Here is a 26108-nt window from a genome sequence, read left to right on the forward strand (position 1 = left end):
CCACATCGTTCATTCAACTTGATCGCACAGAATCACCAATGCGTAGGAACCTTTCGATTTTGGACATCTCGACTGGGTTTGCATGAGGTTCCCAGACATGAGACCTCCCTCAGGACTCACACTCCGTCAATTTCCAATCTCGTCCCTAACAGATATCCTTATGCCTTATCACGACAAAATCATCGGAAATCATTTAGATTATCCCAAATCCTTCGAATGTCCATCGGACCGCATGCGCTGACTTGTTGCCGTGGCAGAAAACATGCAATGTCTCGGTCCAATGAACCAGAATATTGGGATGTTAGTCACATCTGATCATTTGCGAACGGGTTATTGAGTGACATAATATGTTACAGTATGGCACTGAATATTACAATATGAATTTATGATGGAAAGGTTGCAGATTATCTGATATTAATAGAGGGTTGATAGGAAGGATTTCAATAGGTCATAGTCTCAACAAAATAAAAATTTATAATCAAAAAAAGTTTAAGAATCCCAGATCATGTTCACGAAAACTGACTTCACTATTATCTTTAACAGAATAACTCGATTCGTTCAAATAAATAATATTATAATGCATATCATTCTCTATGATCTCAACAAGGACTATTTGTTTTGAATTCTGAATAGATTTTCGAAAATTTTCAACTACAAGATGATATTAAAGTATTGGTAATACATACTTAGGTGATTAATATAAAGGGTGTTTTTTTAGAGCTATAGAACTTTAAATTGCAATAAAACAACGATGGATCATTCGATTGACATGAATTTTATTTATCCGCAAGATAATCTTGTGGCATTACATTTTAAATATGATTTCTGGCATATGACCGCCACGGCTGGCTCGGATGTTGTCCAATCTGGACGTCCAATTTTCGATGACTTTTTCCAACACTTGTGGCCGTATATCGGCAATAACACGACGAATGTTGTCTTCCAAATGGTCAAGGGTTTGTGGCTTATCCGCATAAACAATGACTTTACATAGCCCCACAGAAAGTAGTCTAGCGATGTTATATCACAAGATCTTGGAGGCCAATTCATAGGTCGAAAACGTGAATTTAGGCGGTCACCAAACGTGTCTTTCAATAAATCGATTGTGGCACGAGCTGTGTGACATGTTGCGCCGTCTTGTTGGAACCACAGCTCCTGAACATCATGGTTGTTCAATTCAGGAATGAAAAAGTTAGTAAGCATGGCTCTATACCGATCACCATTGACTGTAACGTTCTAGCCATCATCGTTTTTGAAGAAATACGGACCAATGATTCCACCAGCCCATAAAGCGCACCAAACAGTCAGTTTTTCTGGATGTAACGGTGTTTCGACATACACTTGAGGATTAGCTTCACTCCAAATGCGGCAGTTTTGTTTGTTGACGTAGTCATTCAACCAGAAGTGCGCTTCATCGCTGAACAAAATAAAATGGACGTAGTGCGCGATACGTATTCAGCACAGAACCATTATTTACGAAATGAAATTGCACTATTTGCAAGCGTTGTTCAAGCGTGAGTCTATTCATGATGAATTGCCAAACCAAACTGAGAATAAATCACTTCACAGCTGTTAAATCAGTCGTCATCTAGAACAGTAATGCCAACTTAAAGTTATAAACCTCGAAAAAAAACACCCTTTAGTTTATCCTTTGTTACCTTTATACAGGGTGTGATATGGTAGGAAATATAAGGAGGTTTGTAGAGAAGAATCGATAGAATTTGGAGATATTCCAGTATTTAAACTTAGCAGAACCTTGTCGAATCTTCCTCAAGCACCACCTAAGAAATTACAGACGTACACAGAGACCAGAAAGCAATTAACCCAATGTGTGGTCTAGAAATTAGTAAATGAAAACGGTCGAAGGCAGCTCCGCTACCGTCGTTCCTCCCTCTCATTTGACGTACAAATATGGAGTTGGAGTGTATTTAAATAGGCTCACTTTTGGGACGGCCCCGTTGCTGGCGACACGAGTAAACATGGCCCTATTGTGTTTTTGGCGTTCTAGGGTAAATACCAGTTCCGTTCATTTTCATTCCTGCACATAAATTAACTGGAAGATAACGTTCAGCGGCAGCTTTAATTTTTGTTTGTTCCCGCGTCTAGAGGGATATTTGCTATTGCTGATACCTTATGCACTTCGTTAGTATATGCGTGGAGCTCGTACAAACTACCACCGATGCGTAAAAAGTTGAGGATAGTTAGTCAGTTGAGTTTTTCACAAAATATTTTTACTATAAAATGAAATGTACAAATTTAGATGGTTTCTTCCTTGATATTTGGCTCAGTTTCAGTGTTTTTACCCTTAACTTTAACATAGCTCAAGTTCTTTTCATTCATCACTTATTGATACCGATTGCAACCTCTGATTCCAATCTTAGTAAGGCGCTTACTGAATTGCTAAGTACCTAGTTTTATAATAGTTTTCATGTCCAGTACTCTTTCAGGTCTAGTTAGTAAGTTCAGTTCAGTCAATGTTTTAGTTCAGCCACGCCCACGAGATAGCTCAAAATAAGGCATTTTGAATTATCGCAGCCTTCCACTAGAAAACTGATTACCTACTTAGCTTGCCAGGTGGTTCTTAAAATTTGAAACTCTGTGGTACTCAGAATAAGAGAGATATGCCAAACAAATGTTATATATTCGAAGTCAGGGGAAAAAGACCTAGTCAAAGATAGAAAAATATACAGGGTGTTTCATTTGAAAAAATGAAATTGCAATTAATATGTCGCCCACTCTGTATATATTTCATTTTGTGAAATAATTTTAAAAAACACTAGTCGATTTCGTGAAACTTTTGTAAAAAACATTTTTTTGTACCTCTTTCAGTAACAAAGTTAAAGGGGGGGTCAAATTATGGTAAAAAAACCGGTACCTTACAAGATACACATTCCAAAAATTCAAGGAAATTCTATGTTCCGCTGACCTATATTTTCATTATAGCATGTGATGCAATAAATGGTGCAATCGCATAGCATGCAATTTCTTCAGGAGAAAAATTTCGACATTTCGAAAAATTTATTTGATTGCTAAGTTTCCAATCTACTTTGAATCAAATTAAATATAAGAGGGCTGACAACTAAAAAAAATTCCCCATTTAAATCTCAATCTATTTTAAGAGGGCTTGGACACACCAGCAATTCCAGACATTTTATTCAAATCTAATGCGATCGAGCCATTCAGTTACTGAAAACAGTATTTTATACTTCGATTCAATAATTTGAGGACATAGCAGAGAAATTCAAACACAGTTTTATATGTTCTCCAATAAGTTATAAAATGAATAGGTGCTTGTTCTCAGGGGTAATACAGAACTGGTGATATTTTTGAATATGCCAGTGAAAAAAATAAATTTAAATTTAAATCAAGAATTGAACTGTGGGCGCCATCTATACGCATTTTACTGAACTAACTATAACCGAGGTCAAACAATATGTAATGTGCTATCTTTACTAAAACCTGATTTGATTTACTCTTCCTAGATGGAGTCCCTGAAAATTGTTTAAAAAAAATCCGAATAGTATGTAACGTGGGCTTTTTGTTTTCGAAATACAGGGTGTTGAAATTTCATTTTTTTTCAAGTTTTTTTTATTGCACCTTCCCTAAACTAGAAATTTGAATCAAATTTGGCATAGCTATTTCAATTGAAAGTATTCATCATGTGGTATACAAATTTTTTATGCAAATCTACAGGGTGATATTACTGGAACAGTGCCCACTTTTTTCTCCAGAACTTTTTTTTGGTAGACCACTGGTAGTTAAGGAAAATGTAAAAAAAAACTTTGGTCCAGAACTATACTTTTTTTGATTACTTGTAGTTCTGTTGTATCTGCTACCGATTTCGAAATTTCAAACAATTCTCTAGTAATCTTCAGGAAAATCCAAATTATTATAAAGATCCAATTAGTAAACTATTATGAATAATTTAATTATAAGTTTAGGTACTTATTTACTCAATATACAGCAAAAATTAATAAAGATTTGATAAACTGATATAATTTTTTTTCTTAAAAGTGAATATCTCATTTACCTTTCTATCTCCAATTAGGAACACCTTGTATATAAAATAATCATTTCAAGCTTCATGCAAACTTTTATGTTGATAGTAATTAGTATCCTTAGAACCAATGAAAACTTAAGCAAAATGTGGAAAAAAATTACCCAATAATTCCGTAACAAGCCGAAATGAGGGAGTTGAAATTTTGCAAACATGTAACTATAAAATAATTGTTTTAAGCTTTATTTTAAATTTCTTGTAAACTCATATAAGAATCTTAACAAATTCAAGATAAATATCGAAAAGACTCTCGAGTTAAGAGCTTTAGAATGCTCTTCAATCATGTGCTAATTGGGAATTTGGAGACAGTAGAATTATCGTTTATGACAGTTTATGTGGTCTCCAAGGGCGCAATTGATGCGAGAATAAATTCTCGAAGACATTTCAAATCAATCTAATAATGATACACCTTTTTTAACAGGTAGCATAAATGCTAACAATTTTATTATTTAGATGGAAATCTTATACTAAAAAATTGTCATTTATTCAACAATTTCACAAATATGTAACAAAAATAAGTTTTTAATATCAAGTAGAGTATAAATATAATAAGTTTATGAACATTTTATCTTCGATCAGTCCATTATTTTTAATAATAGAATAATAATACATGTAAATAGCTATCACAATATTTCGTTTTTTTGGAACAAGAACAGTCTCAAAAGTTACACTAGTTTTTATTGTTTTCAATCATCGGCAACAAAGCTTAGCCTGTAGTTGGCTTTAGGAATTTGTCGATCACTTTCTGGCCTTGTATCATCCTTGGTGGCTTCGTACATTTCGCTAACATCATCTTCGGGTTCCTCAACTTTGACAGTACCAGTCCATTCACTTTCTGGGTCAGAAAATAATGAGGTTTCTTTGTCTAGTATATCTTCCATGGAGTACTCGGAAATTTCAGCAAAACTCTCTTTTCGGAGTCCAGGACAGTTTTCTGAAAAAATAAGCTTCCTTTAATTTATCTATTATTTTATCATATTATCTATTTTTTAATTATCTATCTATTAAAGAATGTATGCTTTCTTCGATTCATCTATTATTTTAGAATCTATTTTTAATTATTTATCTATTAAAGATTTTTTTAATTTATTTATTATACATGTTTATTTTTACTATTTTATTCTTATTAATTTTTAATCATCAGAGATATTCTGTACAAAAGAAGGGTTAAGAAAAGGGGGAAGTTTGAGTCCTCTGTTGTTCCTAATATTTATGGATGAAATACTAAAGGAATGTACGAAAAGAACCAAGAAATTTCAAGTTGGATACAAAAATATGAAGATGGTGGAAATATCAGAGTGTGCTTTTGTGGATGACATCATAGTGATTACAGGACAAAAGAAGGATCTACAGAGAAACATGGAGATCTGGAATGCAGTCATTAGGGATTTCGGGATGGAAATAAATAAGAACAAAACGAAAGTTATGGTGATAGGAGACCATGAAGAAATAAAAATAAGGTTGGATGGGACAAACATAGAACAGGTAAAGACATTTAGATACCTGGGAGTGGAATTGAGTGAGGACGGGAAACAAGATACAGAAATTAATCGCAGGATAGAAAGTACAATAAAACTATATCACATGATGAATAGCAGTTTCATAAATAAGAAGGAAATTTCCCAAGGCACCAAGATAAAAGTATATAAGGCAGTTTATAGACCGACATTGACCTTTTCCTGCGAGTCATGGGCATTGAATAGAAGACAGAAAAGTAGAATCAAAGCAGTAGAAATGAAATACCTCAGAAGAGTGAAGGGAGTGACACGATTGAATAAAATAAGGAACGAGTCAATATGCCAAGATCTGGAGATAGAGCCATTACAAGATTTTGTAGAGAGAAGACAACTCAGCTGGTGGGGACATTTAAATGGAATGAACAACGAGAGGCCTGCGAAGCAAATATGGGAGGCCAAAATCCAAAAGAGGAAGAAAAGAGGAAGACCAGAGCAAACATGGAACAACACCATCACCGAAATAATTAATGAGAGAGGACGAACATGGAGAGAAGCAAGAGATATGGCTGTGGATAAAAGAGTATGGACCAAATTCGTGCATGGGGGAGAAATCCAACAATGAAGAATTGAAAATTTTTTTTATTTGTTAAATTATTGAATTATTCTTTTATGAGGTAATATTGCACCCTACACCATTTTCATGGTAATTGGGTTTTTTGATAATATATATATAATATATATATATATATATATATATATATATATATATATATATATATATATATATATATATATATATTATTATTTGTATTTTAAAGAATGGACTTACCATCTCCAGCCTCCCAGTGCGTAGGGGTCCAATCTTCTTCGTCAAATTCCAAAGCCTTGTTTACCGTTTTCTCTTGATCTGTCTGAACCAAAGGTGAATCACTATCAGTTACGTCGAATATTTCAGTCACTTGAACCTGGAATATCGAAAAGAAAAATCAGCAAAAAAGTTAACATTTCAGGAAGTTAATACAAAAATTAAATAATTATAGCTATATGGTAAGCAAGCGAATGTGCAAAAATAACAAGCAAGTTTTTTTACAGAAATTATTCGATGATTGAGAGGTAAGTAAATAATCATCAAGACTTTTTAGTGAGGGAAGCTGTAAAGCTGTTGCTACTCTTGTAAACCTGTTATACCAGAGATATGTTCCAATATTAATTTTTGTCTTGAATATTTAGGAATATCCCCAGATAGCAAAATTCTGTGGAACAAGCATATTGAGGTTACTATTAAAAAAGCACCAAAGGTCTTGATAGGGTGCAGAAGTCTGGCTGGAAAGACTTGGGGAAATAACCCAAAAATACTGCGATAGATGTTAGTTTCGATTGTGAGGCTGATAATAACCTATGGGGCAATAGTCTGGCATGTCAAAGCAAGTCAGAACAGCACAAGGAGATCTCTGATAGGTTAGTCTGTGTTGGTATCACTGGGGCTAGGTAAGTACCCAACACTAGGGCATTGGAGATCATAACAGATTTCACACCTCTTCATCTTGTAAGTTAAAATACAAAAGAAGTTTGGGAAAGGGTGTCCACAATCCCAGCTCTTTAAAAGAATACCATCAAATGGTACACAGATGGTTCTAAAACCACAACGGAGCCTGGAGCTGGAGTATTCAGGGCTAGCACCAAGTGCTCACTATCGTTAGACCATTGTCCAAGTGCTAGCTTTCAGGCAGAGATACTTTTACTGTCAAAAGATGTATGGAAATGAACATAATAAGATATAATAAATAAATATAATAAGATATTACCAGAAATGTGATATAGCAATACATTCTGACAACCTGACTGGAATCAAAGCATTGAGCTCATTTATAATCGATTCTAAGATGGTATTGGAGTGCCGAAGGTAACTCAAAGAAATAGGAAAGAGTAACGAAATATATTCAATAAAATAAAATATATTCTTGATTTTTCTCCTTGCTATCACATCGTTCCTGATTTCCTTTTGAGATTTTTTCATTCTAGCCAAAAATTGGGGTTTGTTGCGCCTGATTGCACTTATATTGCAGGATATGTTAGAAGCTTTCTCAGGCTGTATATATCTTCTTCTGTCATTGTTACTTTTATAAATCCTTTTTTTTTTGTGAAACTTGTTATGAATGAATTGAAATGATTTGAATAATGTTTAATTCAGATGCAGCAATTAGTGAGTTTAGTGTTTATGAAATCTGTGTTACACCCACATTATAATCGATTTCAAATGTCATAAGACTTACTGTGTTATTTTCGTCTAAATAATAATAAGTCATGATGGTCTCATGTTGATTTGTGACCTTCAAAATGTGCTCGAAAGCATCTGGATCCATTTCGCAAGTATCTATTGTGATACTTGGCTGTCTCTGCCTTTGTATTGCCTTCTTTACTGTACTAACATCTTTACTAGTTCCAGCAAATGGCGCTTCTCTGTGAAAAAATAATCAATCACATTTAGAGTTCTTTGACTCGAAAAAGTGTTGATGGATGAGATCATTACGAAACAATGATGCGGCGAGCACAGATGAAACTTATTCTTCTCGAATTTACTATCCTTCTGATGATGTGATCGACTTCAGATTTTGCACGAAGCTAGAATTATTTACGGAACCCCCAATTCCGAAAACGAACTTAACAAGATCCGAACCCACCGGAAAATTTAAAGTTTCTCTAGTGCTTTCAGTTCCGAGAGTTATCGTGTTTACGGTTGGACAGACACATTTGAATTTCACCACGATTTCATCATCGCGAGTCGGACCTTATCGCTTGAGACCAGTACCGGTTCAAATTTCCAAAGTTAGACATCGTGACGAAGTGATATTCCAAATGAACATATTTTTATACAGGGTGTTCCTAAATTGGAAGTACAAACAAAAATGGCAGACCTCGGATCGTTTTAAGAAAAAAACATGAGCGTGCCGAAAACTCTTTGTTGTTTTAGATACAAAGTGTTGAAGTTTGATTTTTTTTGAGTTTTTTTTCTCATAGCACTTTTCCTTCACAAGATATTCATCTCAAATTTGGCCCAGATGTTCCAATTTGAAGGTTTCATCATGTGATATACTAATTTTGAATGCAAATCTACAGGGTGATATTTTTACTGAAACAGTGCCCGCTTCTTTCCTACAAACCTTTTTTTTTTGGTGAATCACAAGTAGTTTAGAAAAATGCAAAAAGAAACTTCGGTCCAATACGCTCTATTAGTGTGACGTCACACACCGCCATTTTTTGTTCTCCTGTCAGTGTTCGGAATCCAAACAAACAAATTGTCATTCAAATTAGTACGGTATCGTTGAAGGAATTGGCTTATTTTCATAAATAAGAGTATTTGAGGAACGATTTCAGTATTAATTGATAGAAGAAACGAGGTTAATACCATTAAGTTTGAATCCTGTATCATTCCCCAGATTTTGTAAAAAGCCGTGTTTATTAGTTGAACTTCAAGTTCGAACTTACTAGCATCAATCTCGTTCCTTCTGTCTATCAATTAATAGTAAAATCTTTCCTTAAATAATTTTATTTATCAAAATAAGGCAATTCCTTCAACGACACCGTACTAATTTTAATGACAATTTGTTTGTTTGGATTCCGAACACTGACAGGAGAACTTAAATGGTGGTGTGTGACGTCATCACTAATAGAGCGTATACTACACTTTTTGGTGTCTTGTAGTTTTGTCGTATCTGCTACCCATTTCGAGAAAAAAAATTTCAAACAATTCTTTAGTAATACTCAGGAAAATCCAAATTATTATAAAGATCCAGTAAGTAAGTTGTGATTAATTAATTAATTATAAGTTTTGATAGTTATTTATCCAATATGTAGCGAAGATTAATAAAGATTCGAAAAACTGGCATAATTTATCACAAAATAGTAAGACTACAAGAAACACTCTGTATCTCGAAAACAACATGATTATAAGAGTTTTTTTTTCAAAAATGATCCAAAGAATTTGTCATTTTCCTCTGTATTCCCAATTTAGAAACACCCAGTACAACGAATGGAAAATATCTCGGCAATCATGAAAGTCACGTACAGTTAAAATGAAACAAAATTAATAAATGAATCGATGAAGTCATCTCGTATTCTCTCAATTTCGAAAAATGGGTCCAACTGTTCAAGTGCATAGGTGCAAGATAAGCCCAATTATCGCAACCGAAATTGAATGGAATTGAACTTTACTCGGAATGCACCGCCTCGATAGGAATCTTCACAGATGCACGAAAAATGGACAAAAAAATTGATGCACATCCGCATGACTTACCCGTCATTGATATTCAGTGTAAAGTTCACATTCATCTTGTTCTGCGTTGCGTAATCTTGACAGGATTCGATCTCGAAATTGTCTGAAAAACATGAATATTTGCAGTAAACTTTTAATGAGAGGTTTATGGAGAAATGAAGTGAGATCCTGTTTTTATTGCTAATGTTATTACATCTGCTGTAATAATAATAAGAGCAGCCGCCAAAATTGCAGCATCCAACTCGAGTCAAAGCTTTTAAAAATTTTCCTCGATAATCTTCCCTACGAAATTCGGGCCTCTCTTACGGCACGATATGGCGTTTGCATCTCCATCCGTTTAAGGTTCAGTTAACACAAGAACTAGTAGCTGACCATGGAATGCGTAGAAAATAGGTCGATAGGGGAAAGATTCTTCGCGTTGAATTTTCTTCAGCAGAGAAGCACATTTTGGATTACATCCACAAGAAGTCATTGTATGGTGTACATACAATTTGGTCTGGTAGAGTGATTGGGACGTACTTCTTTCAAATGAGTCACTCAAACCTTCAATTTTAATTGGTATAGCCAAATGATTACCGATTTTTTCGGTCTGAAATTAATGATATGGTATTGGAAGAGATGTGGTTCCAGCAAGATGGTGTAAGAAACCACAAACACGACACGTTTTGACGCGAAATTTTTCGTTTCGGCGATGTGAATTGGCCACCAAGATCTTGCGATTTATCGCCTATGGATTTTTTGTTTGGTTATGCAAAATAACGTGTTTATGGATATAATCCTCAGATTATTGACGATCTGTAAACTGAAATCAAGTTATTGGTGAGATATTGTCATCGAAAATGACTTCACAAGGATCGAGTCCTGTAGGAGAACACTTGGAGGACATTTAAATAATGTTGTCCACACATAATGGCAAAATCCAAGCATTATATCAAAATAAAACTGTGATCGATATTCTAAATAAAAGTTTGTTTTATTTATGTTTATTTTATTACACTGAAGTTGTAGTGACTACACTAAAATCCACAGAATCTTCATAAGAGTGTAACGAATCGTTTCGACAACAATATTCTAATTTTCACTAACCAAAAAGTGAATTTTGGATATGACAATGTTGTCGGAACTATTCGTTAAACACTAATCTTATAAGAATTTTCTTTTGGTCACTGGTTCCTACAACTTCAAGACGCTCTATTAGTGATGACCGCCATTTTAGTTCTCCTGTCAGTGTTCGGAATCCAAACAAACGAATTGTCATTCAAATTAGTACGTTGTCGTTGAAGAAATTGGCTTGCTTTGATAAATGAGATTATTTAAAGAACGATTTTACTATTAATTGATAGACAGAAGGCACGAGATTAATACCAGTAAGTTCGAACTTGAAGTTCAACTAATAAACACGGCTTTTTACAAAATGTGGGGAATGATACAAGATTCAAACTTACTGGTATTAACCTCGTTCCTTCTGTCTAGCAATTAATACTGAAATCGTTCCTCAAATACACTCATTTATGAAAATAAGCCATTTCCTTCAACGACACCATACTAATTTGATTGACAATTTGTTTGTTTGGATTCCGAACACTGACAGAAGAACCAAAAATGGCGGTGTATGACGTAGTGCATTTCGCTGATGAATAACTCACAGTGATATGTCTCAAAGTGGGGGAAGAAGTAGACAGTACCAAAGCTACAAAAAAAAATGTAACCAGTTCTCTTTTTGAGAGTCGAGTTGAGTTTTTCAGGGTATCAGTATAAAATTTATCAAGACTTACTTCCATATTCCGTTATATCCAATTGGCAAGAAATCTGTGCGGTCATTTGTTGATTTGATCTAGTCACCTTGCTGAGAACCTGCCCCATCTGGTCCATGCAGAATTTGCTCGCCTCCCAAACGCTGTTGCCCAGTTGAGGAGCGGCCGACATGAACCTGTTTATGAAAAGTCAAATAAGTAAAAGTAAAAAATTTATTGGTTTTAAGTTCCCTGCTTTAATCTCACGCCACCTGCATAAATGAGTTGATGTCTTGTGAATGGTTGAAAAGATAAAACGAAAGAAATGTCTATTCTTCTTATTTTATTATTTGCCTATGGGGAACACCCTGTTTTTTATTGAATTTTAAAATTGCATGGAATAAATTAACCCAAGTTGAAGTTAAAAAAATCGAAATTTCTCAATAACTGTAAGTTTTAAGCATATAAAACTTTGAAAAACTTGTCTCCATGCAATCTGAAAAGTCAATCAAAAACAGGGTGTTCCATAAGAAAAAACATGTTAGGTTGTTTACACGTTTTTGGTACACCCTGTGTATTTCCAATTGATTTGAGAAAGTTTCTCTAATGGAGCCTAATGATATTGTGTCGAAAATAAATTCCAGAATTTTAGTGCTTAACCGTAATAGAGAGTCGCGTCAATGGTGGAACACACTGTATAATGAGCTGGTTTAATAAATGCCTGAAATTAAGTAATGCTTTGAAATTCCATCAATTTCGACTCTATTAAAATTCCAGGTTTTGCTGGATCACTTGAGGAAGTAAGCCCAATTAATTCTTTAGCTATTCTCTCTTCTTAAGTGGTATAACTCTGGTGTTTGAAAATGCATCAAGCCAATGATTCACACAACGGTTTTATATCGTTAAAATTTCTATTATTCATGGTTATATTGTTGATTATTATGACTAGATATGAAAATTTTCAGATCATATCTACTATTTTATGCTTCCATTGTTCAAGTATCTGCATATGTAGGTGTAAAAACATTTCTTTCGTAATAATCTCCCAATAATTTTTCATTTGAATGGATAAATCGAAATTGACATTCAGTGACACAACAAAAACATTGCATGAGGGCAGTTCGAATAAAGAATTTGACAATTTGTATTCCACTCGATGAAAACATTCGAAAAATATGATTTCAAGAGAGATTGAAAGAATTGAGAAAGCACCGACGCAAAGTCAGGAGATTTTGAGCGCTGGATCATTCATGCGCCAATTGGAGATCACCATGTGGCCACCAAAATCTATAAAAATCGTGCGATCAGTTTCCGAGGTAAATAAGGCCTCAAATACTTAAAACCCACTCTGTACACTTTTACAGCACAAATATGTGATAATCTAATTCTAAAGAAGAACAAAATTCAAATTATCCATTTTCATTTGGTTAGGTTTTGCGATACTGATGAGCTTTAAGAAGAGCGAAACCGGTATATCGCTTTCTACCGATGCCAGCTTGTTTATCTATTGATTTAGTTGTTTGCTTGTCTCTTTGTTAAAGTGTTAATTCTTCTTCTTTACAATTAGACTGAAGTGAACCGAAACACCCACACCATGATATTATCGAAATTGATTCCTCGTCTATCACTTGGTGACACATAATTTCGATATCGATAATAAAAATAAAAGAGTTGATTATACATTTCACATTTTTTTTTTTTTTTTTGTGAAACGTATAGTCAAGTATTTTATTTATTTTATTGATAAATCATGATATCAACTATTGAAGTAGAAAACCATCTTTTCTCGATCCAAAATAAGATTCAAAATCAATTGGATAACAAAATTTAAAGATCTCGAACTACCCTCGAAAATAAAAGCAAAAAAAACGAACTGCGAGAGAGGACAAGAAGCCGTTCAGAACCCTCTTTCTGTCACCTTTGCTCGCGTATCAAATGGTTATGTAGTGGGTTATTTTGGACCATCCTGTACGTCAACTGTTTTATTTCGTATTGTTCACCAATGACGCTCGTAATATGAATATCGATCATACTGCGGTACATCTCGAAGTGCTTTCTGTTATTCAACCTAGAATGAGACAATCAGGGGGTTCACACCATGCACGTATCAAAAAGGGGGGCCTCGTACGAACAAATAAAAAAAAATCTGTCGGAAATATTGAGATGGTGGAGTTGTTACTCACTTAGTTATTGTGGCGTAAGCTAAATCTGCTGGTACAGTGTAGGGTAGACTCAAAACAGAGAGCAGCTTCATTCCACGATGCTTGAAGAGCCAGTTGAGGAGACCCTTGTTGGCTTTTTCGATAGCTTCCTGGAATATGCTTATTACCGTGTCGGGCATGTTTGACATCAAAGCTTCCTGAAAACATTAATATTATTGTTTCCACATCTGATATGAAGTCTTTAAATCCGCAGAATGAAAAACGTGAAAATATTCTCAAACTCTATATCCTGGAAAATTCTAGCAGATTCACAACAATTCTTGAATGATTGTGGTTCTTTTGTTGTTTTTTCTTTTTCCTTTTCTCAGTTGAAAGTATCAACAGCTCTGGTTTCTTTCTTTTATATGCATCCAATCAATTGAAATATTTTGGAAAAAAACTGCTCTAAGGGCCAATTGCACCATTCAAAAAATAAACGCTGTTTACCTAATCAATGTTTAGTACTAATCGATGATTATAATTTCTACCGATTGCACCGATTGATAATAATCGATGTTTAACTAAACAGGAGATATGTTTGGCAACATTTCAAAATATCAACGGTGATCACAGAAAAATCAGGACTATCAATTTTCTAGTATAATGTTCTCTGTTCTTGTGGTGACAAAGTTGAAATAAATCACAAATTATCATTATAAATTGTCATTGAATGATAATTCACGATCTGAATCAGAATCCATATTTCAATTTTGAAATTCCTCACAAAACCAAACACAGAAACATATAATGTGACACCATCAGGTTATGTCCATTAAGACATAATGTTTATGGTTATGTAATAAGCCATATGTTTTGACGTTTTGAGTTGCGCAGAACCATAGAAATTATATCAAATTGATATTAGGTCTATGCGCAGAACCCTGTTTAAAACTAATCGGGAAAATAAACGTACAAATTTTCCTGTTTAGTGTAATCGGTGATTAGGCCACATTAAACGTCATTTGACAGATGGTGCAAGAGAAATCAGAAAGTAATCAATGTTTAAATTTTTAATCAACGATTAAGCAAATGGTGCAACTGGCCCTTAGGGTTTTTCAAAAAGAGGTTACTTTTTGAATAGCCCGCTATCTGGGAAGCGTCATATTTTCATGTCATATTTTGACATTTGACATGTATTATCTACGCCATTTCTAAAAATGGCAAGATACACGTTTCAACAACCTAAAGATGTAATTTATTTAGTTATTGAGGACTTACAGCAGCAAATGTGCGAATTGGTAATGGAAAATTTCATGAAAAGGATATTATGGTGCTGCATAACATACTCACTTGTCTCTGAAGCACGCATTCTTGGCATTGAGGATCATATTCCAGGTTTTCCTTCTTTTTCGACACGGTGAATGTGGAATCGACAGCCAAGCATCTTGTGCAATTGATCAGGTTGTTTCTGTGCAAGAACCGGAGAGCGTCGTCGAAGCCCTGTTTGCACATGTTCGATAACACTTCCGGTCTGGGCGGAAACAGTATCCTGGCCGCCCTGTACATGTTGTGCTTTGACAGTTCTATGCTTGTGTTAAATACGTTGATCTGGAAACGAAGATACAAATAATTTATTGATATTAATTCAATTCGTAGAAATTTCAATTGAAGAACAAAGCCAATATACAGGGTGACCCATTTTAAAAGATCCACTGAAGTGTAGTACTGGATCAAAGTTTCTTTTACACCTTTCTAAACTTCCAAAAAAATGTTCTGGAGGAAAGAAGCGGACACTGTTCCAGGAAAAATATCACCCTGTAGATTTGCATTAAAAAATAGCATATCAAATTATGAAAACTAAAAATTGGAATATAAAGGGTGTTTTTTCTACCATAATCCCTGAAATTATCTCAGTTCCATAGTTCTCCACTAGTTCTCAACGTTATCACCTTGAACAACCAAAACACATCTTCAAAGTAATTTCCCAAGAAAATTATATTTGGAAAAAGGAACACAGGTATCGTGGTATCCGAAGAATTCAATTTCAATTATAAATGCTTGAAATTGTGAAAAAAATTCAGAATGAAAAATTAATTCAATGAAGAAGAGTTTTGCAGTCAGATCTCCTTTGAATGAAATTGAATATAAGAGGGCTGATAACTTAAGAAGCCCTCTCCTGGATTTCGATCTATTTCAAGAAGGCTTTGGCGCATCAGCAATTCCAGACATTTTATTAAAATCTATTGCGATCTACCAATTCTATTACCGAAAACATGATTTTAGGTGTCGAGTTGTTTGATGACGTCACAGAGAAATTCAACCACAGATTCGTATGGTTTCCAAGATTTTGTATTCTAACTTCTTTAGTTACTCTGGATCATAGATTGAAGGAATGGCGAAACTCTGCCTACAAATCTATGGTTATTGGCAAAATTAATTATTAAGTAGTCTATGACACTGACTTGCAAAAATACGTGAATATTTACGTGAATCAATTCGTTCTTCTTCAGATAGTTATTTCTAAGGTATTTTATGTACATTTTTCATTCAAATTACGTTGGATATTATCACTTATTTCATCGGATGGTATTAATGATACTAAATATGTTCTCTGTTATAGATTAATGATGTCTCATCAGCCAATTGCTCACACTGTGAGCAATGTGATAGAGCTTTTCATCATTATAAACTTAGATTTATTTTGATTCATTTTCTTCCTTGAACTTCATTGTCCTTTATTTTCATCATCACTGTGAGCCTCACAGTGATGATGAAAATAAAGGACAATGAAGTTCAAGGAAGAAAATGAATCAAAATAAATCTAAGTTTATAATGATGAAAAGCTCTATCACATTAAGGAATGAATCTATCGGTGAGTACTCAGAACAATTACCTATTAAGAGTAAGTTCATTCAAAGAAAACAATTTCTTCAAAATACTAACTATAACGTAACTTCAATCATGGGAAAAGGCAAATCTCTTTGGTTTTACTTTTTTTATGAAATCTGGAATTGCCAGTATTTGGAGGATTTTGGAAGAAATTTTTTTATATGTCGATTTGATAATTTTATCATCCGATGACGTCACAGAGACATTCAACCACAGAAGGATTTGGATTCTAACTACTGTAGTTATTCTTGATCATAGATTGCAGGAATGCCGAAACTCCGCCTACAAATCTATGTTTATTGTTTATTTAAGTAGTCTATGACACTGACTTGCAAAAATACGTGAATATTTACGTGAATCAATTCGTTCTTCTTCAGATAGTTATTTCTAAGGTATTTTATGCACATTTTTCATTCAAATTCAGTTGGATATTATCACCTATTTCATCGGATGGTATTAATGATACTAAATATGTTGTCTGTTATAGATTTATGATGTCTCATCAGCCAATTGCTAACAGGGAAGATGAAAATAAAGTACAATGAAGTTCGAGGAAGAAAATGAATCAAAATGAAATTGAGTTTATAATGATGAAAAGCTCCATCACATTAAGGAATGAATCTATCGGTGAGTACTCAGAACAATTACCTATTATAAGTAAGTTCATTAAAAGAAAACAACTTCTTCCAAATTCTAACTATAACGTTTATAATTTCAATCATGGGAAAAGGCAAATCTGTTTGGTTTTACTTTTATATGATATCTGGAATTGCCAGTATTTGGAGGATTTTGGAAGAAATGTTTTTTATGTGTCGATTTGATAATTTTAACATCCGATGACGTCACAGAGGCATTCAACCATAGAAGGTTCATTCAAGTTGAATATCTTGTGAAGGAAAGGTGCTATGAGAAAAAACTCGAAAAAAATAGTACTCGAAAACAAAGTGATTGCTGGTCCAAACTGCATTATAGACCTAAACACCGATATTTCAATTCGGAACTCCACTGTTTTTGAGCTACATGACGAGTAAGCTGTTTCTGCCTAGAACACACTTGTCGTAAATTTCCGATTGCGTAATTATTTTTCAATCAAATTTTGTACGACGGTCAACACCAAAAACTCTCATCATAGTGAAAACACGAGATAAATATTCCAGGAACGTATTGAAAAAAAAATTAGATTTTATTGCGATGTTGAGAATATTCACGCTATATAATATATCCGAAAACAGATTGATTTGGTTGAAGCTTGCCTACGCAGCATTCATCAAAACAATAACAACACATTAAGATGACCGTGTCAACAAGTGGTTCGTGAGATTTCCGAACATATGTTCATCAAGATGCGTCATTTGGTTATTCGTTTACATAAATGGGAATTTTTTTGAATTGAAATGCCTTTATGAATGAAAATTCTTGTGTGAAAATTATTCTAGAAATGGTTCGTGGATATATTTTTGAAAAAGGAAAAAAAACATTTCATTTGTTATAGAAATTTTTACGGTTCAGATTTAAAAAAAAAACCCAAGTTCAACTTCAAAACTGAATGCAATAAAAAAACAAATGAATACACTCATGGATTCTACTGAAAAAAGTGGCTGTAGAATGTTTGTGTTTCATGTTTATAGCACCAGTAATAAATGAGTTATGAGAACTTTTCATTTCGCATCATTTTCTATTATAGCATGAAAACAATTGAACAATTTGCGGTTTTTACCAAATTTATTATCTCAAAAAGAAATAGTTCGTAGATTTTTCAATGCCAAAAGGCTAAACCTGTTTATGGATTTTTTGCAATCGACAAGAGTGAAAACGGGTTTTATGAAGGTATTATTTACCAAACAGGTGATTTTTAAACGCATAAAGCTATATTCATTATCACTCATCTGTTCTTATTGCTGATCTGCTGTTTGTTTCTTAGTTCCGTTATTCTCTGAATAAACATTTCCTGTTCAATCTCAATAAGTCAAATAATTTTCCGTAACATATATTTTTGATATTTTCATATTCTTTCGAAGATTACTTTGAATAACAGTAATTGGGAATTTTTAAATGAACGGATTTGACACAGAATTAAAGAAATTTGTTTTAGTAAATGGATTTATTGGGTGTCCTATATTCGCTGTATAGTGAGAGGATCTCAGAATTCCTTTGTGCTCAAAAATAAATAACATGATAACGGATTTCTCAAAAAACTTTCAAATCAACCAAGTGCCTATCTATGATAAACTGTGCACACAGATAATTAAAATATTCGGTGGCCACCAAGATCTCCGGATTTAACACCGTTCGATTCTTTCTTTCGTCACATTTAAAAAACATCATTTATCAATTCGTTGTGTGGTGTTGTGGTTTGATCAAATTAACTATCTCAAAAATAGAGCCCGAAATTGTATCATTCATTTGTTTTTAGCTCAAAGGAATTCTGAGATTCCTTCATTATACAACGAATTTGGGACGCCCCATATTTGTCCATATTTTTCGAATTTCGATCCTCGAATGTTTTCGAATGATAAGGTTCCATCTCGCTGATGACGTAATCGTCCTCAAACTCAAGTATGTCCGCCGTAAACACGATAACGCTGATCGAAAAGAAACCGTTCACACGTTCTATTTATTTCGTCACATCTGTAAATTTCTAATTTCGAACGTTATCTTTTGAGGATATTCCCAGGTCAAAATTTCAGAAAATCTATCTGTCATGATAACTTTCGATCAAAAGGACCTTAAAACCTGAATTTTGCAGGGTAGATTGGGATCTGGAAGGAAGTCCTATGGGTGGTAAAATAGGTACCTACACGGTTTTTTAACCACTTTCATTCTCTTTTATCATTCTTGATTATTCTGTTATCTTTAACCTTCAACTAACGAATAAAGTTGCAATCTATCCCATACTTACGTAGATAAGTTTTCTAGATTTTGGATTTTATTGTACCACATCGGAACGAAATTAGAGATAATATGAGGCGATTTGATATAAAATGATCCCTGAAAAAATTAGTAGAGATACTGATATATGTATATTAGAAAGATACGTTCGTGAATTGTAACAATGTCATTTGATAACTCATTAGATATATTTTTTTATTCTTATTTTGTGTACTAAAACGCCAGCTTTGTCATTACCTACTGGAAAATTATTGGTTTCGTTTTGTTTTTGAATATGTTCACCCTGACAATTTTGATGTTTCGTTTTTTGCTATAGGTATCTATAGAAGAAACTTGAGTAAATTTCCCGATCATATAATTTTGCGAAATTCAGTCGTTTGGTGGCCAGCTCGATCGTGTGATTTAACACCGCTGGATTATTTTTTATGGGGTTATGTTAAAGATATGCATAATACATAATTCCTAAATTGAAGCTACAAAAAAAAAAGAGGAAATCTTTGGATAATTTCAAAAAAGGGCCTATAAATATGCGTTTTGTTTTGAAGATACAGGGTGTATCTTTCAGTCCTATTTTTTGTACTGATCAAACCAGTTTTTCGAATCTAAAGGTTGTCCCTCGTCAAACCGAGGGAGAATGTAGATCAAAGGATAACCCACCTGCTATGACAAAATTCCCATTATAAAAGTCTTACCGTTTTCGAGATACTTTTTTTTTGGAAATAACGAATTTTTGCCGGTTTCAATAGTTTTGTCCTTACGGTTGGTACAATTTAACACCTTTTTGGTTAATTTTTTCAGTGAAATATTGCTGAAGAATGATTTTAACGTTTACATTAAAAACAATTGCCATTATTCACTAAGTAATGCAACATCGAAGATTTCTTCACAGAATTGACAAACTTGATTTTGTCAGAAACGTACCCATTTGGATAAAAACAGCCATATCTTTTTTCTTTGAATAACAAATGACTTGTGTGATACCTTTTTGAAATCACTATAAAATAGACAATTCATTGGTGTAATGTGCAGCAGAAGCTCGCTACATTTTGGTTCCACTACGATGGGCTAAACTTCATGAACAAAATAATCCACTAACAAAATTTCCAATAAAAATATTTCTCATAGCCCCCCTTTAAAATGTTCGGAGGATGTTTTTAATGTAAACGTTAAAATCATTCTTCAGCAATATTTTACTGAAAAAATTAACCAGAAAGATGTGAAATTGTACCAACCGTAAGGGCAAAACTATTGAAAGGGGCAAAAATTCATAATTTTCAAAAAAAAAAAAAATATCTCGAAAACGGTAAGACTTTTATAATGGGAATTTTGTCATAGCCGGTGGGTTATCTTTTGATCTACATTCTCCCTTGGTTTGACGTGGTCTTTACGGAATATGTATATGCTAAATTTGAGTTGAATATCTTGCGAAGAGAAAGTGCTATGAGAATTGAAAAAAAACTTTAACAATCTGAATCTCAAAAATCGGTCCCATCATTTAAAGACATTTTTTTCTTGAAAAATCCGAGGAATCTCTCATTTTCGTTTTTATTTCCAACTTAGAAACTGAAAAATTGTCCTAACAAATAATGACTTACATGGAACAACTGCGAGCTGTCGTCCCTTGGACAAATATCGCTCTCTCCACAGAAAGGACTGACTGTGATGGTGTTCTCGTCGAGGGTAGGTAAATTATCGCTGCAACCGCCATCCATGTAGCGGAATCCTTTGAATTTGGGAGGCCACAAGCCGGACACCAGAGGGATGAAAGCAGAGGCCAAAAGGGCTTGGATCAATTCCTCTCTGCTGTCGAATTGTGATACTATAACATTTCTTCCATCGCAAACCCTGGTCAGGGATATGTGTAGCTTTCCGTTGACCCTTAGGTGGGCGTCATCTGGCAAATATTTCTCAAGGCCCTCTCGAAGAAGATTGTTAATGTTGTAGGACGGGGACAAAGGACCCAAAGACCTTTTTCTAGCCTCTGTAGCGGCTCGAAGGACATTGCTAGTCAGGTCACCTATAAAACATACAATATTGGGGTCTATAAAGAAAAAAAAAATCGGAAAAAAATCTTGGAAGGAACTTTAGAGCTCAAGACTTTTTCTTTGGGCTAAATAAAGGATAAGATCTTTGACAATGCTCCAAAATCGATTCAAGACCACTTATATGGATTCGTAAAGTTATCGAGGACATACTCTTTTTCAATATCAAAATGAAACCTCTTCTTACCGAATACATTTCGTGAAATAGTTATTTATGCAACAAGTGCAAAAAAATAATCAGAATCAGAATAATAGAAAAAGTGTTGTATGCAACTCGTGCAAAAATTGTTTATTGCACTCGACGTGTTGTCCAACTCGGCCTGACGGCCTCGTCGGACAATTTCACGTCGAGTGCAATAAACAATTTTTGCACGAGTTGCATACAACACTTTTTCTACGTTCATGCAAAAAGCAAAAAATGATTTATTGAGGTGCGGCACTAGGTGTAGGAAAATGAAAAGCGCAACTTGAATACTTTATTATTAATATCGATTTGCATTGAAACAGGAACTAATACGTTACGAACAATTTAACTCAAACTTTATTTTTACCCTCAATGTTGAAAGTGAATGAACAATTGGTGCAATTTTCAATATGAATATTTCTTAGTGAAGTACTTTTTAAATCCACTTCTTTATTTGTTACTGCTGTAAACGTACTAGTACTTGGTAACTGTACATCGTTATTTCCTTCAGGCTGAAATATTTGTTTGTCATGATGACAGCACGTTGAATTAGAATGACAGATGAGTGCAATAAAAACTTTATTGCACTAGTGCAATAAAGAACTTCTTTTTCCACTAAATATAGTTCGGTAAAGTTTTGCTTTTTGCATGAATGTAGAAAAATTAAGTTATTTCACTTTTAATCAATATCAAACTAAATTATCGTTAACGAGGAACCAAAGCAATCAAGTATTTAATTAAATGTGTTTTAATTTACAAGCAATTAGTGTTTGAGGAGAGAAAGTCAAAATAATTGAAGTAATCGTCGTCATTGTATAAGAATTATTCAAAGTAATTCGAGAATAATTGAAAATGTGTGAGAATTTCGACAGTCATTACATCAAAATTACTTCCATTGTAAACGAGTTCAATAACGAGGTGTCAACAACCATATGAATTGACTTATCGATCTGAATCCACATTATTAACAATACAAATTTATTTTGTTTTGGTTAAATAATGATTTAATGACGGAACGAAGCAATATCCTGACTACTGACTAACTGTATTCCATAATTCAACACCTCAATTAAATCCATAAAATGTATATACCTACATGAACCAACAACAATTTTATTTTTAGATAGATCAATAATGATAATTTTTCAATTAAAACAGAAGTATCTCATCTACTAGTATGATCAGTTTAGATATTTAATATCCTTATTGAGAAAATCCTGATCTGTAAGTTAGAGTTTACAAAATTGTGATGCCACTATTGGCATTTTTTATTGTGACTAACCAATTAATCGGTCAACTAATATTGCAACACTGTATACTGATCAGATATTTCAATTTTATTCACACGATAACTTTATTTGTCTTGATTCACAAATAAAACTTTATTAAAGATAAAATATTTCAATAACAAAGATAATACTGCTTATTCAAATGGATCGGTACCAAAGATAAAATGACAAAAGAATAGATATTACAAATTTTTATTCGCACCTTGCAGAGGCCCGAAAAGCCTCTAGGGATATCGAAATCGAATCTTGATTAATCTGATATCAGATAAGAAACCCACGACAATAGTGTAAAAAGCAAAATGTAGAAAAACAAATTTCACAGAAAAATTGGTAATATCCGATATTTCATAAAATATATATAAAAAATAATATATTATCTCGCTTAGGTTGACTATCTTATGAGAATTAATTCGAAAAAATATTGTATAAAGATTATTTTCAATTTCCACAGTTTACTGAGTATATTTCTCTACAAATAGCTAAAAATTTCTTGAACGAAATGATAGGAACCAGGAAATTTCAGAAATAACTTGTTTCTGGAAATTCTAGTCCTGTGAAAATACATACATAAATACATGAAAATATTCATGTATTTGCTCAGTTTGCTCTATCAGCAATACCTATACCAATTTCCATCATAATTATTTATTTCAATAGCTTCTAGGCATAACTTTTTTTTGTTATGGGTAATTATCATTATTCACATCTAAAAAAAAATCTGACGAAGCAACTGCAAACAGTATACATATTATATCAGCAACAATGAAAATTAAGGTTAACCTTCATTCATTATTAATTGATGTAATTATATTGAACCTACCTATAAGTTTTCGAAAATTTTTGACCAATATTTTATCGTTTTAACTGAAATCTCTAGATAAATCTCAAAAGGAAATTGTAAAAGTTCAGATCGAATTGAAAGTTTTTTCACAACTGCTGTTGGATGATTTTCCTTGAAAATTTCATGATTCATTGAAAAAATTCACTGCTAATATATAAAATTCCAGAATAGATTATTTCAATGTTTATCCAATTACTTAGCGGTTTATCCATAAAACGATTAAACATTCTATGCTATATTTTGAAAGAAATAGTTCGTTCAGTGTTTTTAATGATGTGATATAATTTTCAAGCTGTGTCAAAAGCCTCCAAAAAGTTATTAAAAACTCTTACCTAGAGGTAAATCACAGAGAAGGCAACAAGCTGCTGTTGCACCAACTGAAGCACCAGAAATTTTGTTCAATAGCAGGTGTGGGGCATATTTGCGAAAACAACAGGCAACTCCTACATGATAAATGCCCAAAAATCCACATCCAGCGAAAGAAAGATTCATCACTGCACTACGAAACTAAATTAGGAAATTCTATGTAAATCAAATTCACCAATAATTGGTGACTATGTTCGTATGATTGTAGAATGTCAAAGTTCGAAAATCAATACGACAACAACTTCTGAATACGTTTCCGTTAATGGGACAAAGGAGGAAACGTAAATAATAATATACGGAATCAACGATAAGAAAATCAAACCGGACGTCTATCTCACTGCCTTCTCACTATCTGAATGACAGCAACTCGGCTCAACATAAGAATGCAATGAGCGGAATGATATAATAGAAATAGTTCACTAGGCGGTGTTGTCACATTTCCAGGATGATACCTTAAAGCGTATTATGAATGCTGACCTTTTTTTTCAAAAGACCCTTGGATGCAAATCTTGATGGATCATATATTTCTTTTGAAGACCATATGATTACGAAACCATTAAAATCATGAGAAATAATCAAAAAATTAACGCAGTGTTTTGAGCAATTTTTGTAATTCATGCCATTTGACCTGAAAATGTGAAATATCTATATGGGATCTTTGCAGGCTAGTAAAAATTGTGTATTACGTACAAACTGTACTACAATTGATTGAACTTAGTTTTCTCCAAATCAAGTCAAGAGGAGACTATCATCATCAATTTTTATTTGATGTAGCCTTGTTTATTTCAATAGGTTAAACGTGTATTATTATTATTTTCAGTGATAATGTTTTAAAATTATTGATGAAAATTGCATTCCTCAAAAAAGATCATCAACAGAGAACAGAGTACCCCAAAGAAAATCTTGTCGAGCATACGGATTAAGGAAAAAACGTGGCAACGTTTAAAAAGCGATTCACAATAATGTTCATTGAACAGCTGCTAGTTGTGACGTCACACTAACTCCAGTTCTGTGATACCATTGGTCGGATTTGGTGGTGTGGTCCATGCATTTGTACCATAAATCATTCTTGACATAGGTATTTTCAATAGGATAGGAAACTTCCCTTTTTCTGGAAAAGGTTATATATCTGTAAAACTGGTTTCGCTTATCTATTGTTGTTCGACTTCAAATCCCATAGTGGACTAAAACTATGCAGTTTTCAGATATTTTCAGGTACCTGCTGAATGCTGGTACGTATAGTTTAGGTAGTCACGCCAATTTACAATACTACCTATTATACCTACATATTTTTTATTTTATAACGAGGTAGGTACATATTCACTTCTTTGAGAACTAAAATAAGAGCTTAAACAAAAAAATTTATTACGAAATATATGCTTAATCTAATATCTTCTATTCTCATATGAAAGAGGTATGGAATTTTGACTTCCACATTCCAAAAATATTTTTTTATATCTTTAAATGTTTTTCAAATAGTCATCAGGTGCTAGAAAGCGTTGTACTTCAATCAGAAGAGAATTTTTTTTTCGAAGCACCTTATTAGTAGATATGTATACAGGGTGTTCGATTGATTATTGAAATCTGAAAATTGATATTATGATATTGTTCAATATTCTCTACTAAACTAGAATATTTTAGTGTCTTTCGGACCACCTGTAAAGTGATACGTGAATTGGCAGGAAGACTTGAAAACTTTTCGGGATCCAATAAAAAAAAATCTTACAATTATCTCGATCGGTTTTCAAGATATGATATTTAGTTTAAATCATTATACCCATGAAATTTTTCGAAAAAAGCGACCTAGGTCAAAGAGTGCCACAGATAAATGACAAGTGGGTACAATGGGGGTATTTTGAAATCAGAATTTCATAGAGATGAGTATGATATAAAAATTGGGCATTCTCATTTAAATAAACAGGATGGTGTCGTGTTTTACCACTTTCG

The 26108-nt window shown here is 33.4% G+C and overlaps 1 protein-coding gene across 2 annotated transcripts; it reads right to left on the reverse strand.

Moving 5' to 3' along the window:
- Positions 1-4519: 4519 nt before the first annotated feature.
- LOC123683804 (1-acylglycerol-3-phosphate O-acyltransferase Pnpla3-like) lies at positions 4520-24555 on the reverse strand. 2 transcript variants are annotated; one of them, XM_045622711.1, is made up of 10 exons: positions 24128-24535; positions 21035-21456; positions 15012-15269; positions 13704-13879; positions 13439-13588; positions 11563-11717; positions 9809-9890; positions 7788-7974; positions 6344-6479; positions 4520-4991 (listed from the first exon to the last, which is right to left on the reverse strand). In XM_045622711.1, exons 1-10 carry the CDS (start codon positions 24285-24287, stop codon positions 4744-4746), a joined length of 1974 nt encoding a protein of 657 aa, XP_045478667.1. In that variant the 5' UTR covers positions 24288-24535; the 3' UTR covers positions 4520-4743. The 2 variants fall into 2 exon arrangements, with proteins under 2 accessions (XP_045478667.1, XP_045478668.1); XM_045622712.1 differs by lacking the exon at positions 13439-13588 and having other exon boundaries at positions 24128-24555.
- Between the last annotated feature and the right edge of the window lie 1553 nt (positions 24556-26108).

Source organism: Harmonia axyridis, chromosome 7 (genome assembly GCF_914767665.1).
Source record: "Harmonia axyridis chromosome 7, icHarAxyr1.1, whole genome shotgun sequence".
NCBI lineage: Eukaryota > Metazoa > Arthropoda > Insecta > Coleoptera > Coccinellidae > Harmonia > Harmonia axyridis.

Coding starts and splice junctions, on each gene's coding strand:
- LOC123683804 (XM_045622711.1), bottom strand. CDS start 24,287: ATGAATCTTTCTTTCGCTGGATGTGGATTTTTGGGCATTTATCATGTA. Junction 21,457..24,127: donor TCTCTGTGATTTACCTCTAG/GTAAGAGTTTTT, acceptor TATGTTTTATAG/GTGACCTGACTAGCAATGTC. Junction 15,270..21,034: donor ACAGCTCGCAGTTGTTCCAT/GTAAGTCATTAT, acceptor CTTCGTTTCCAG/ATCAACGTATTTAACACAAG.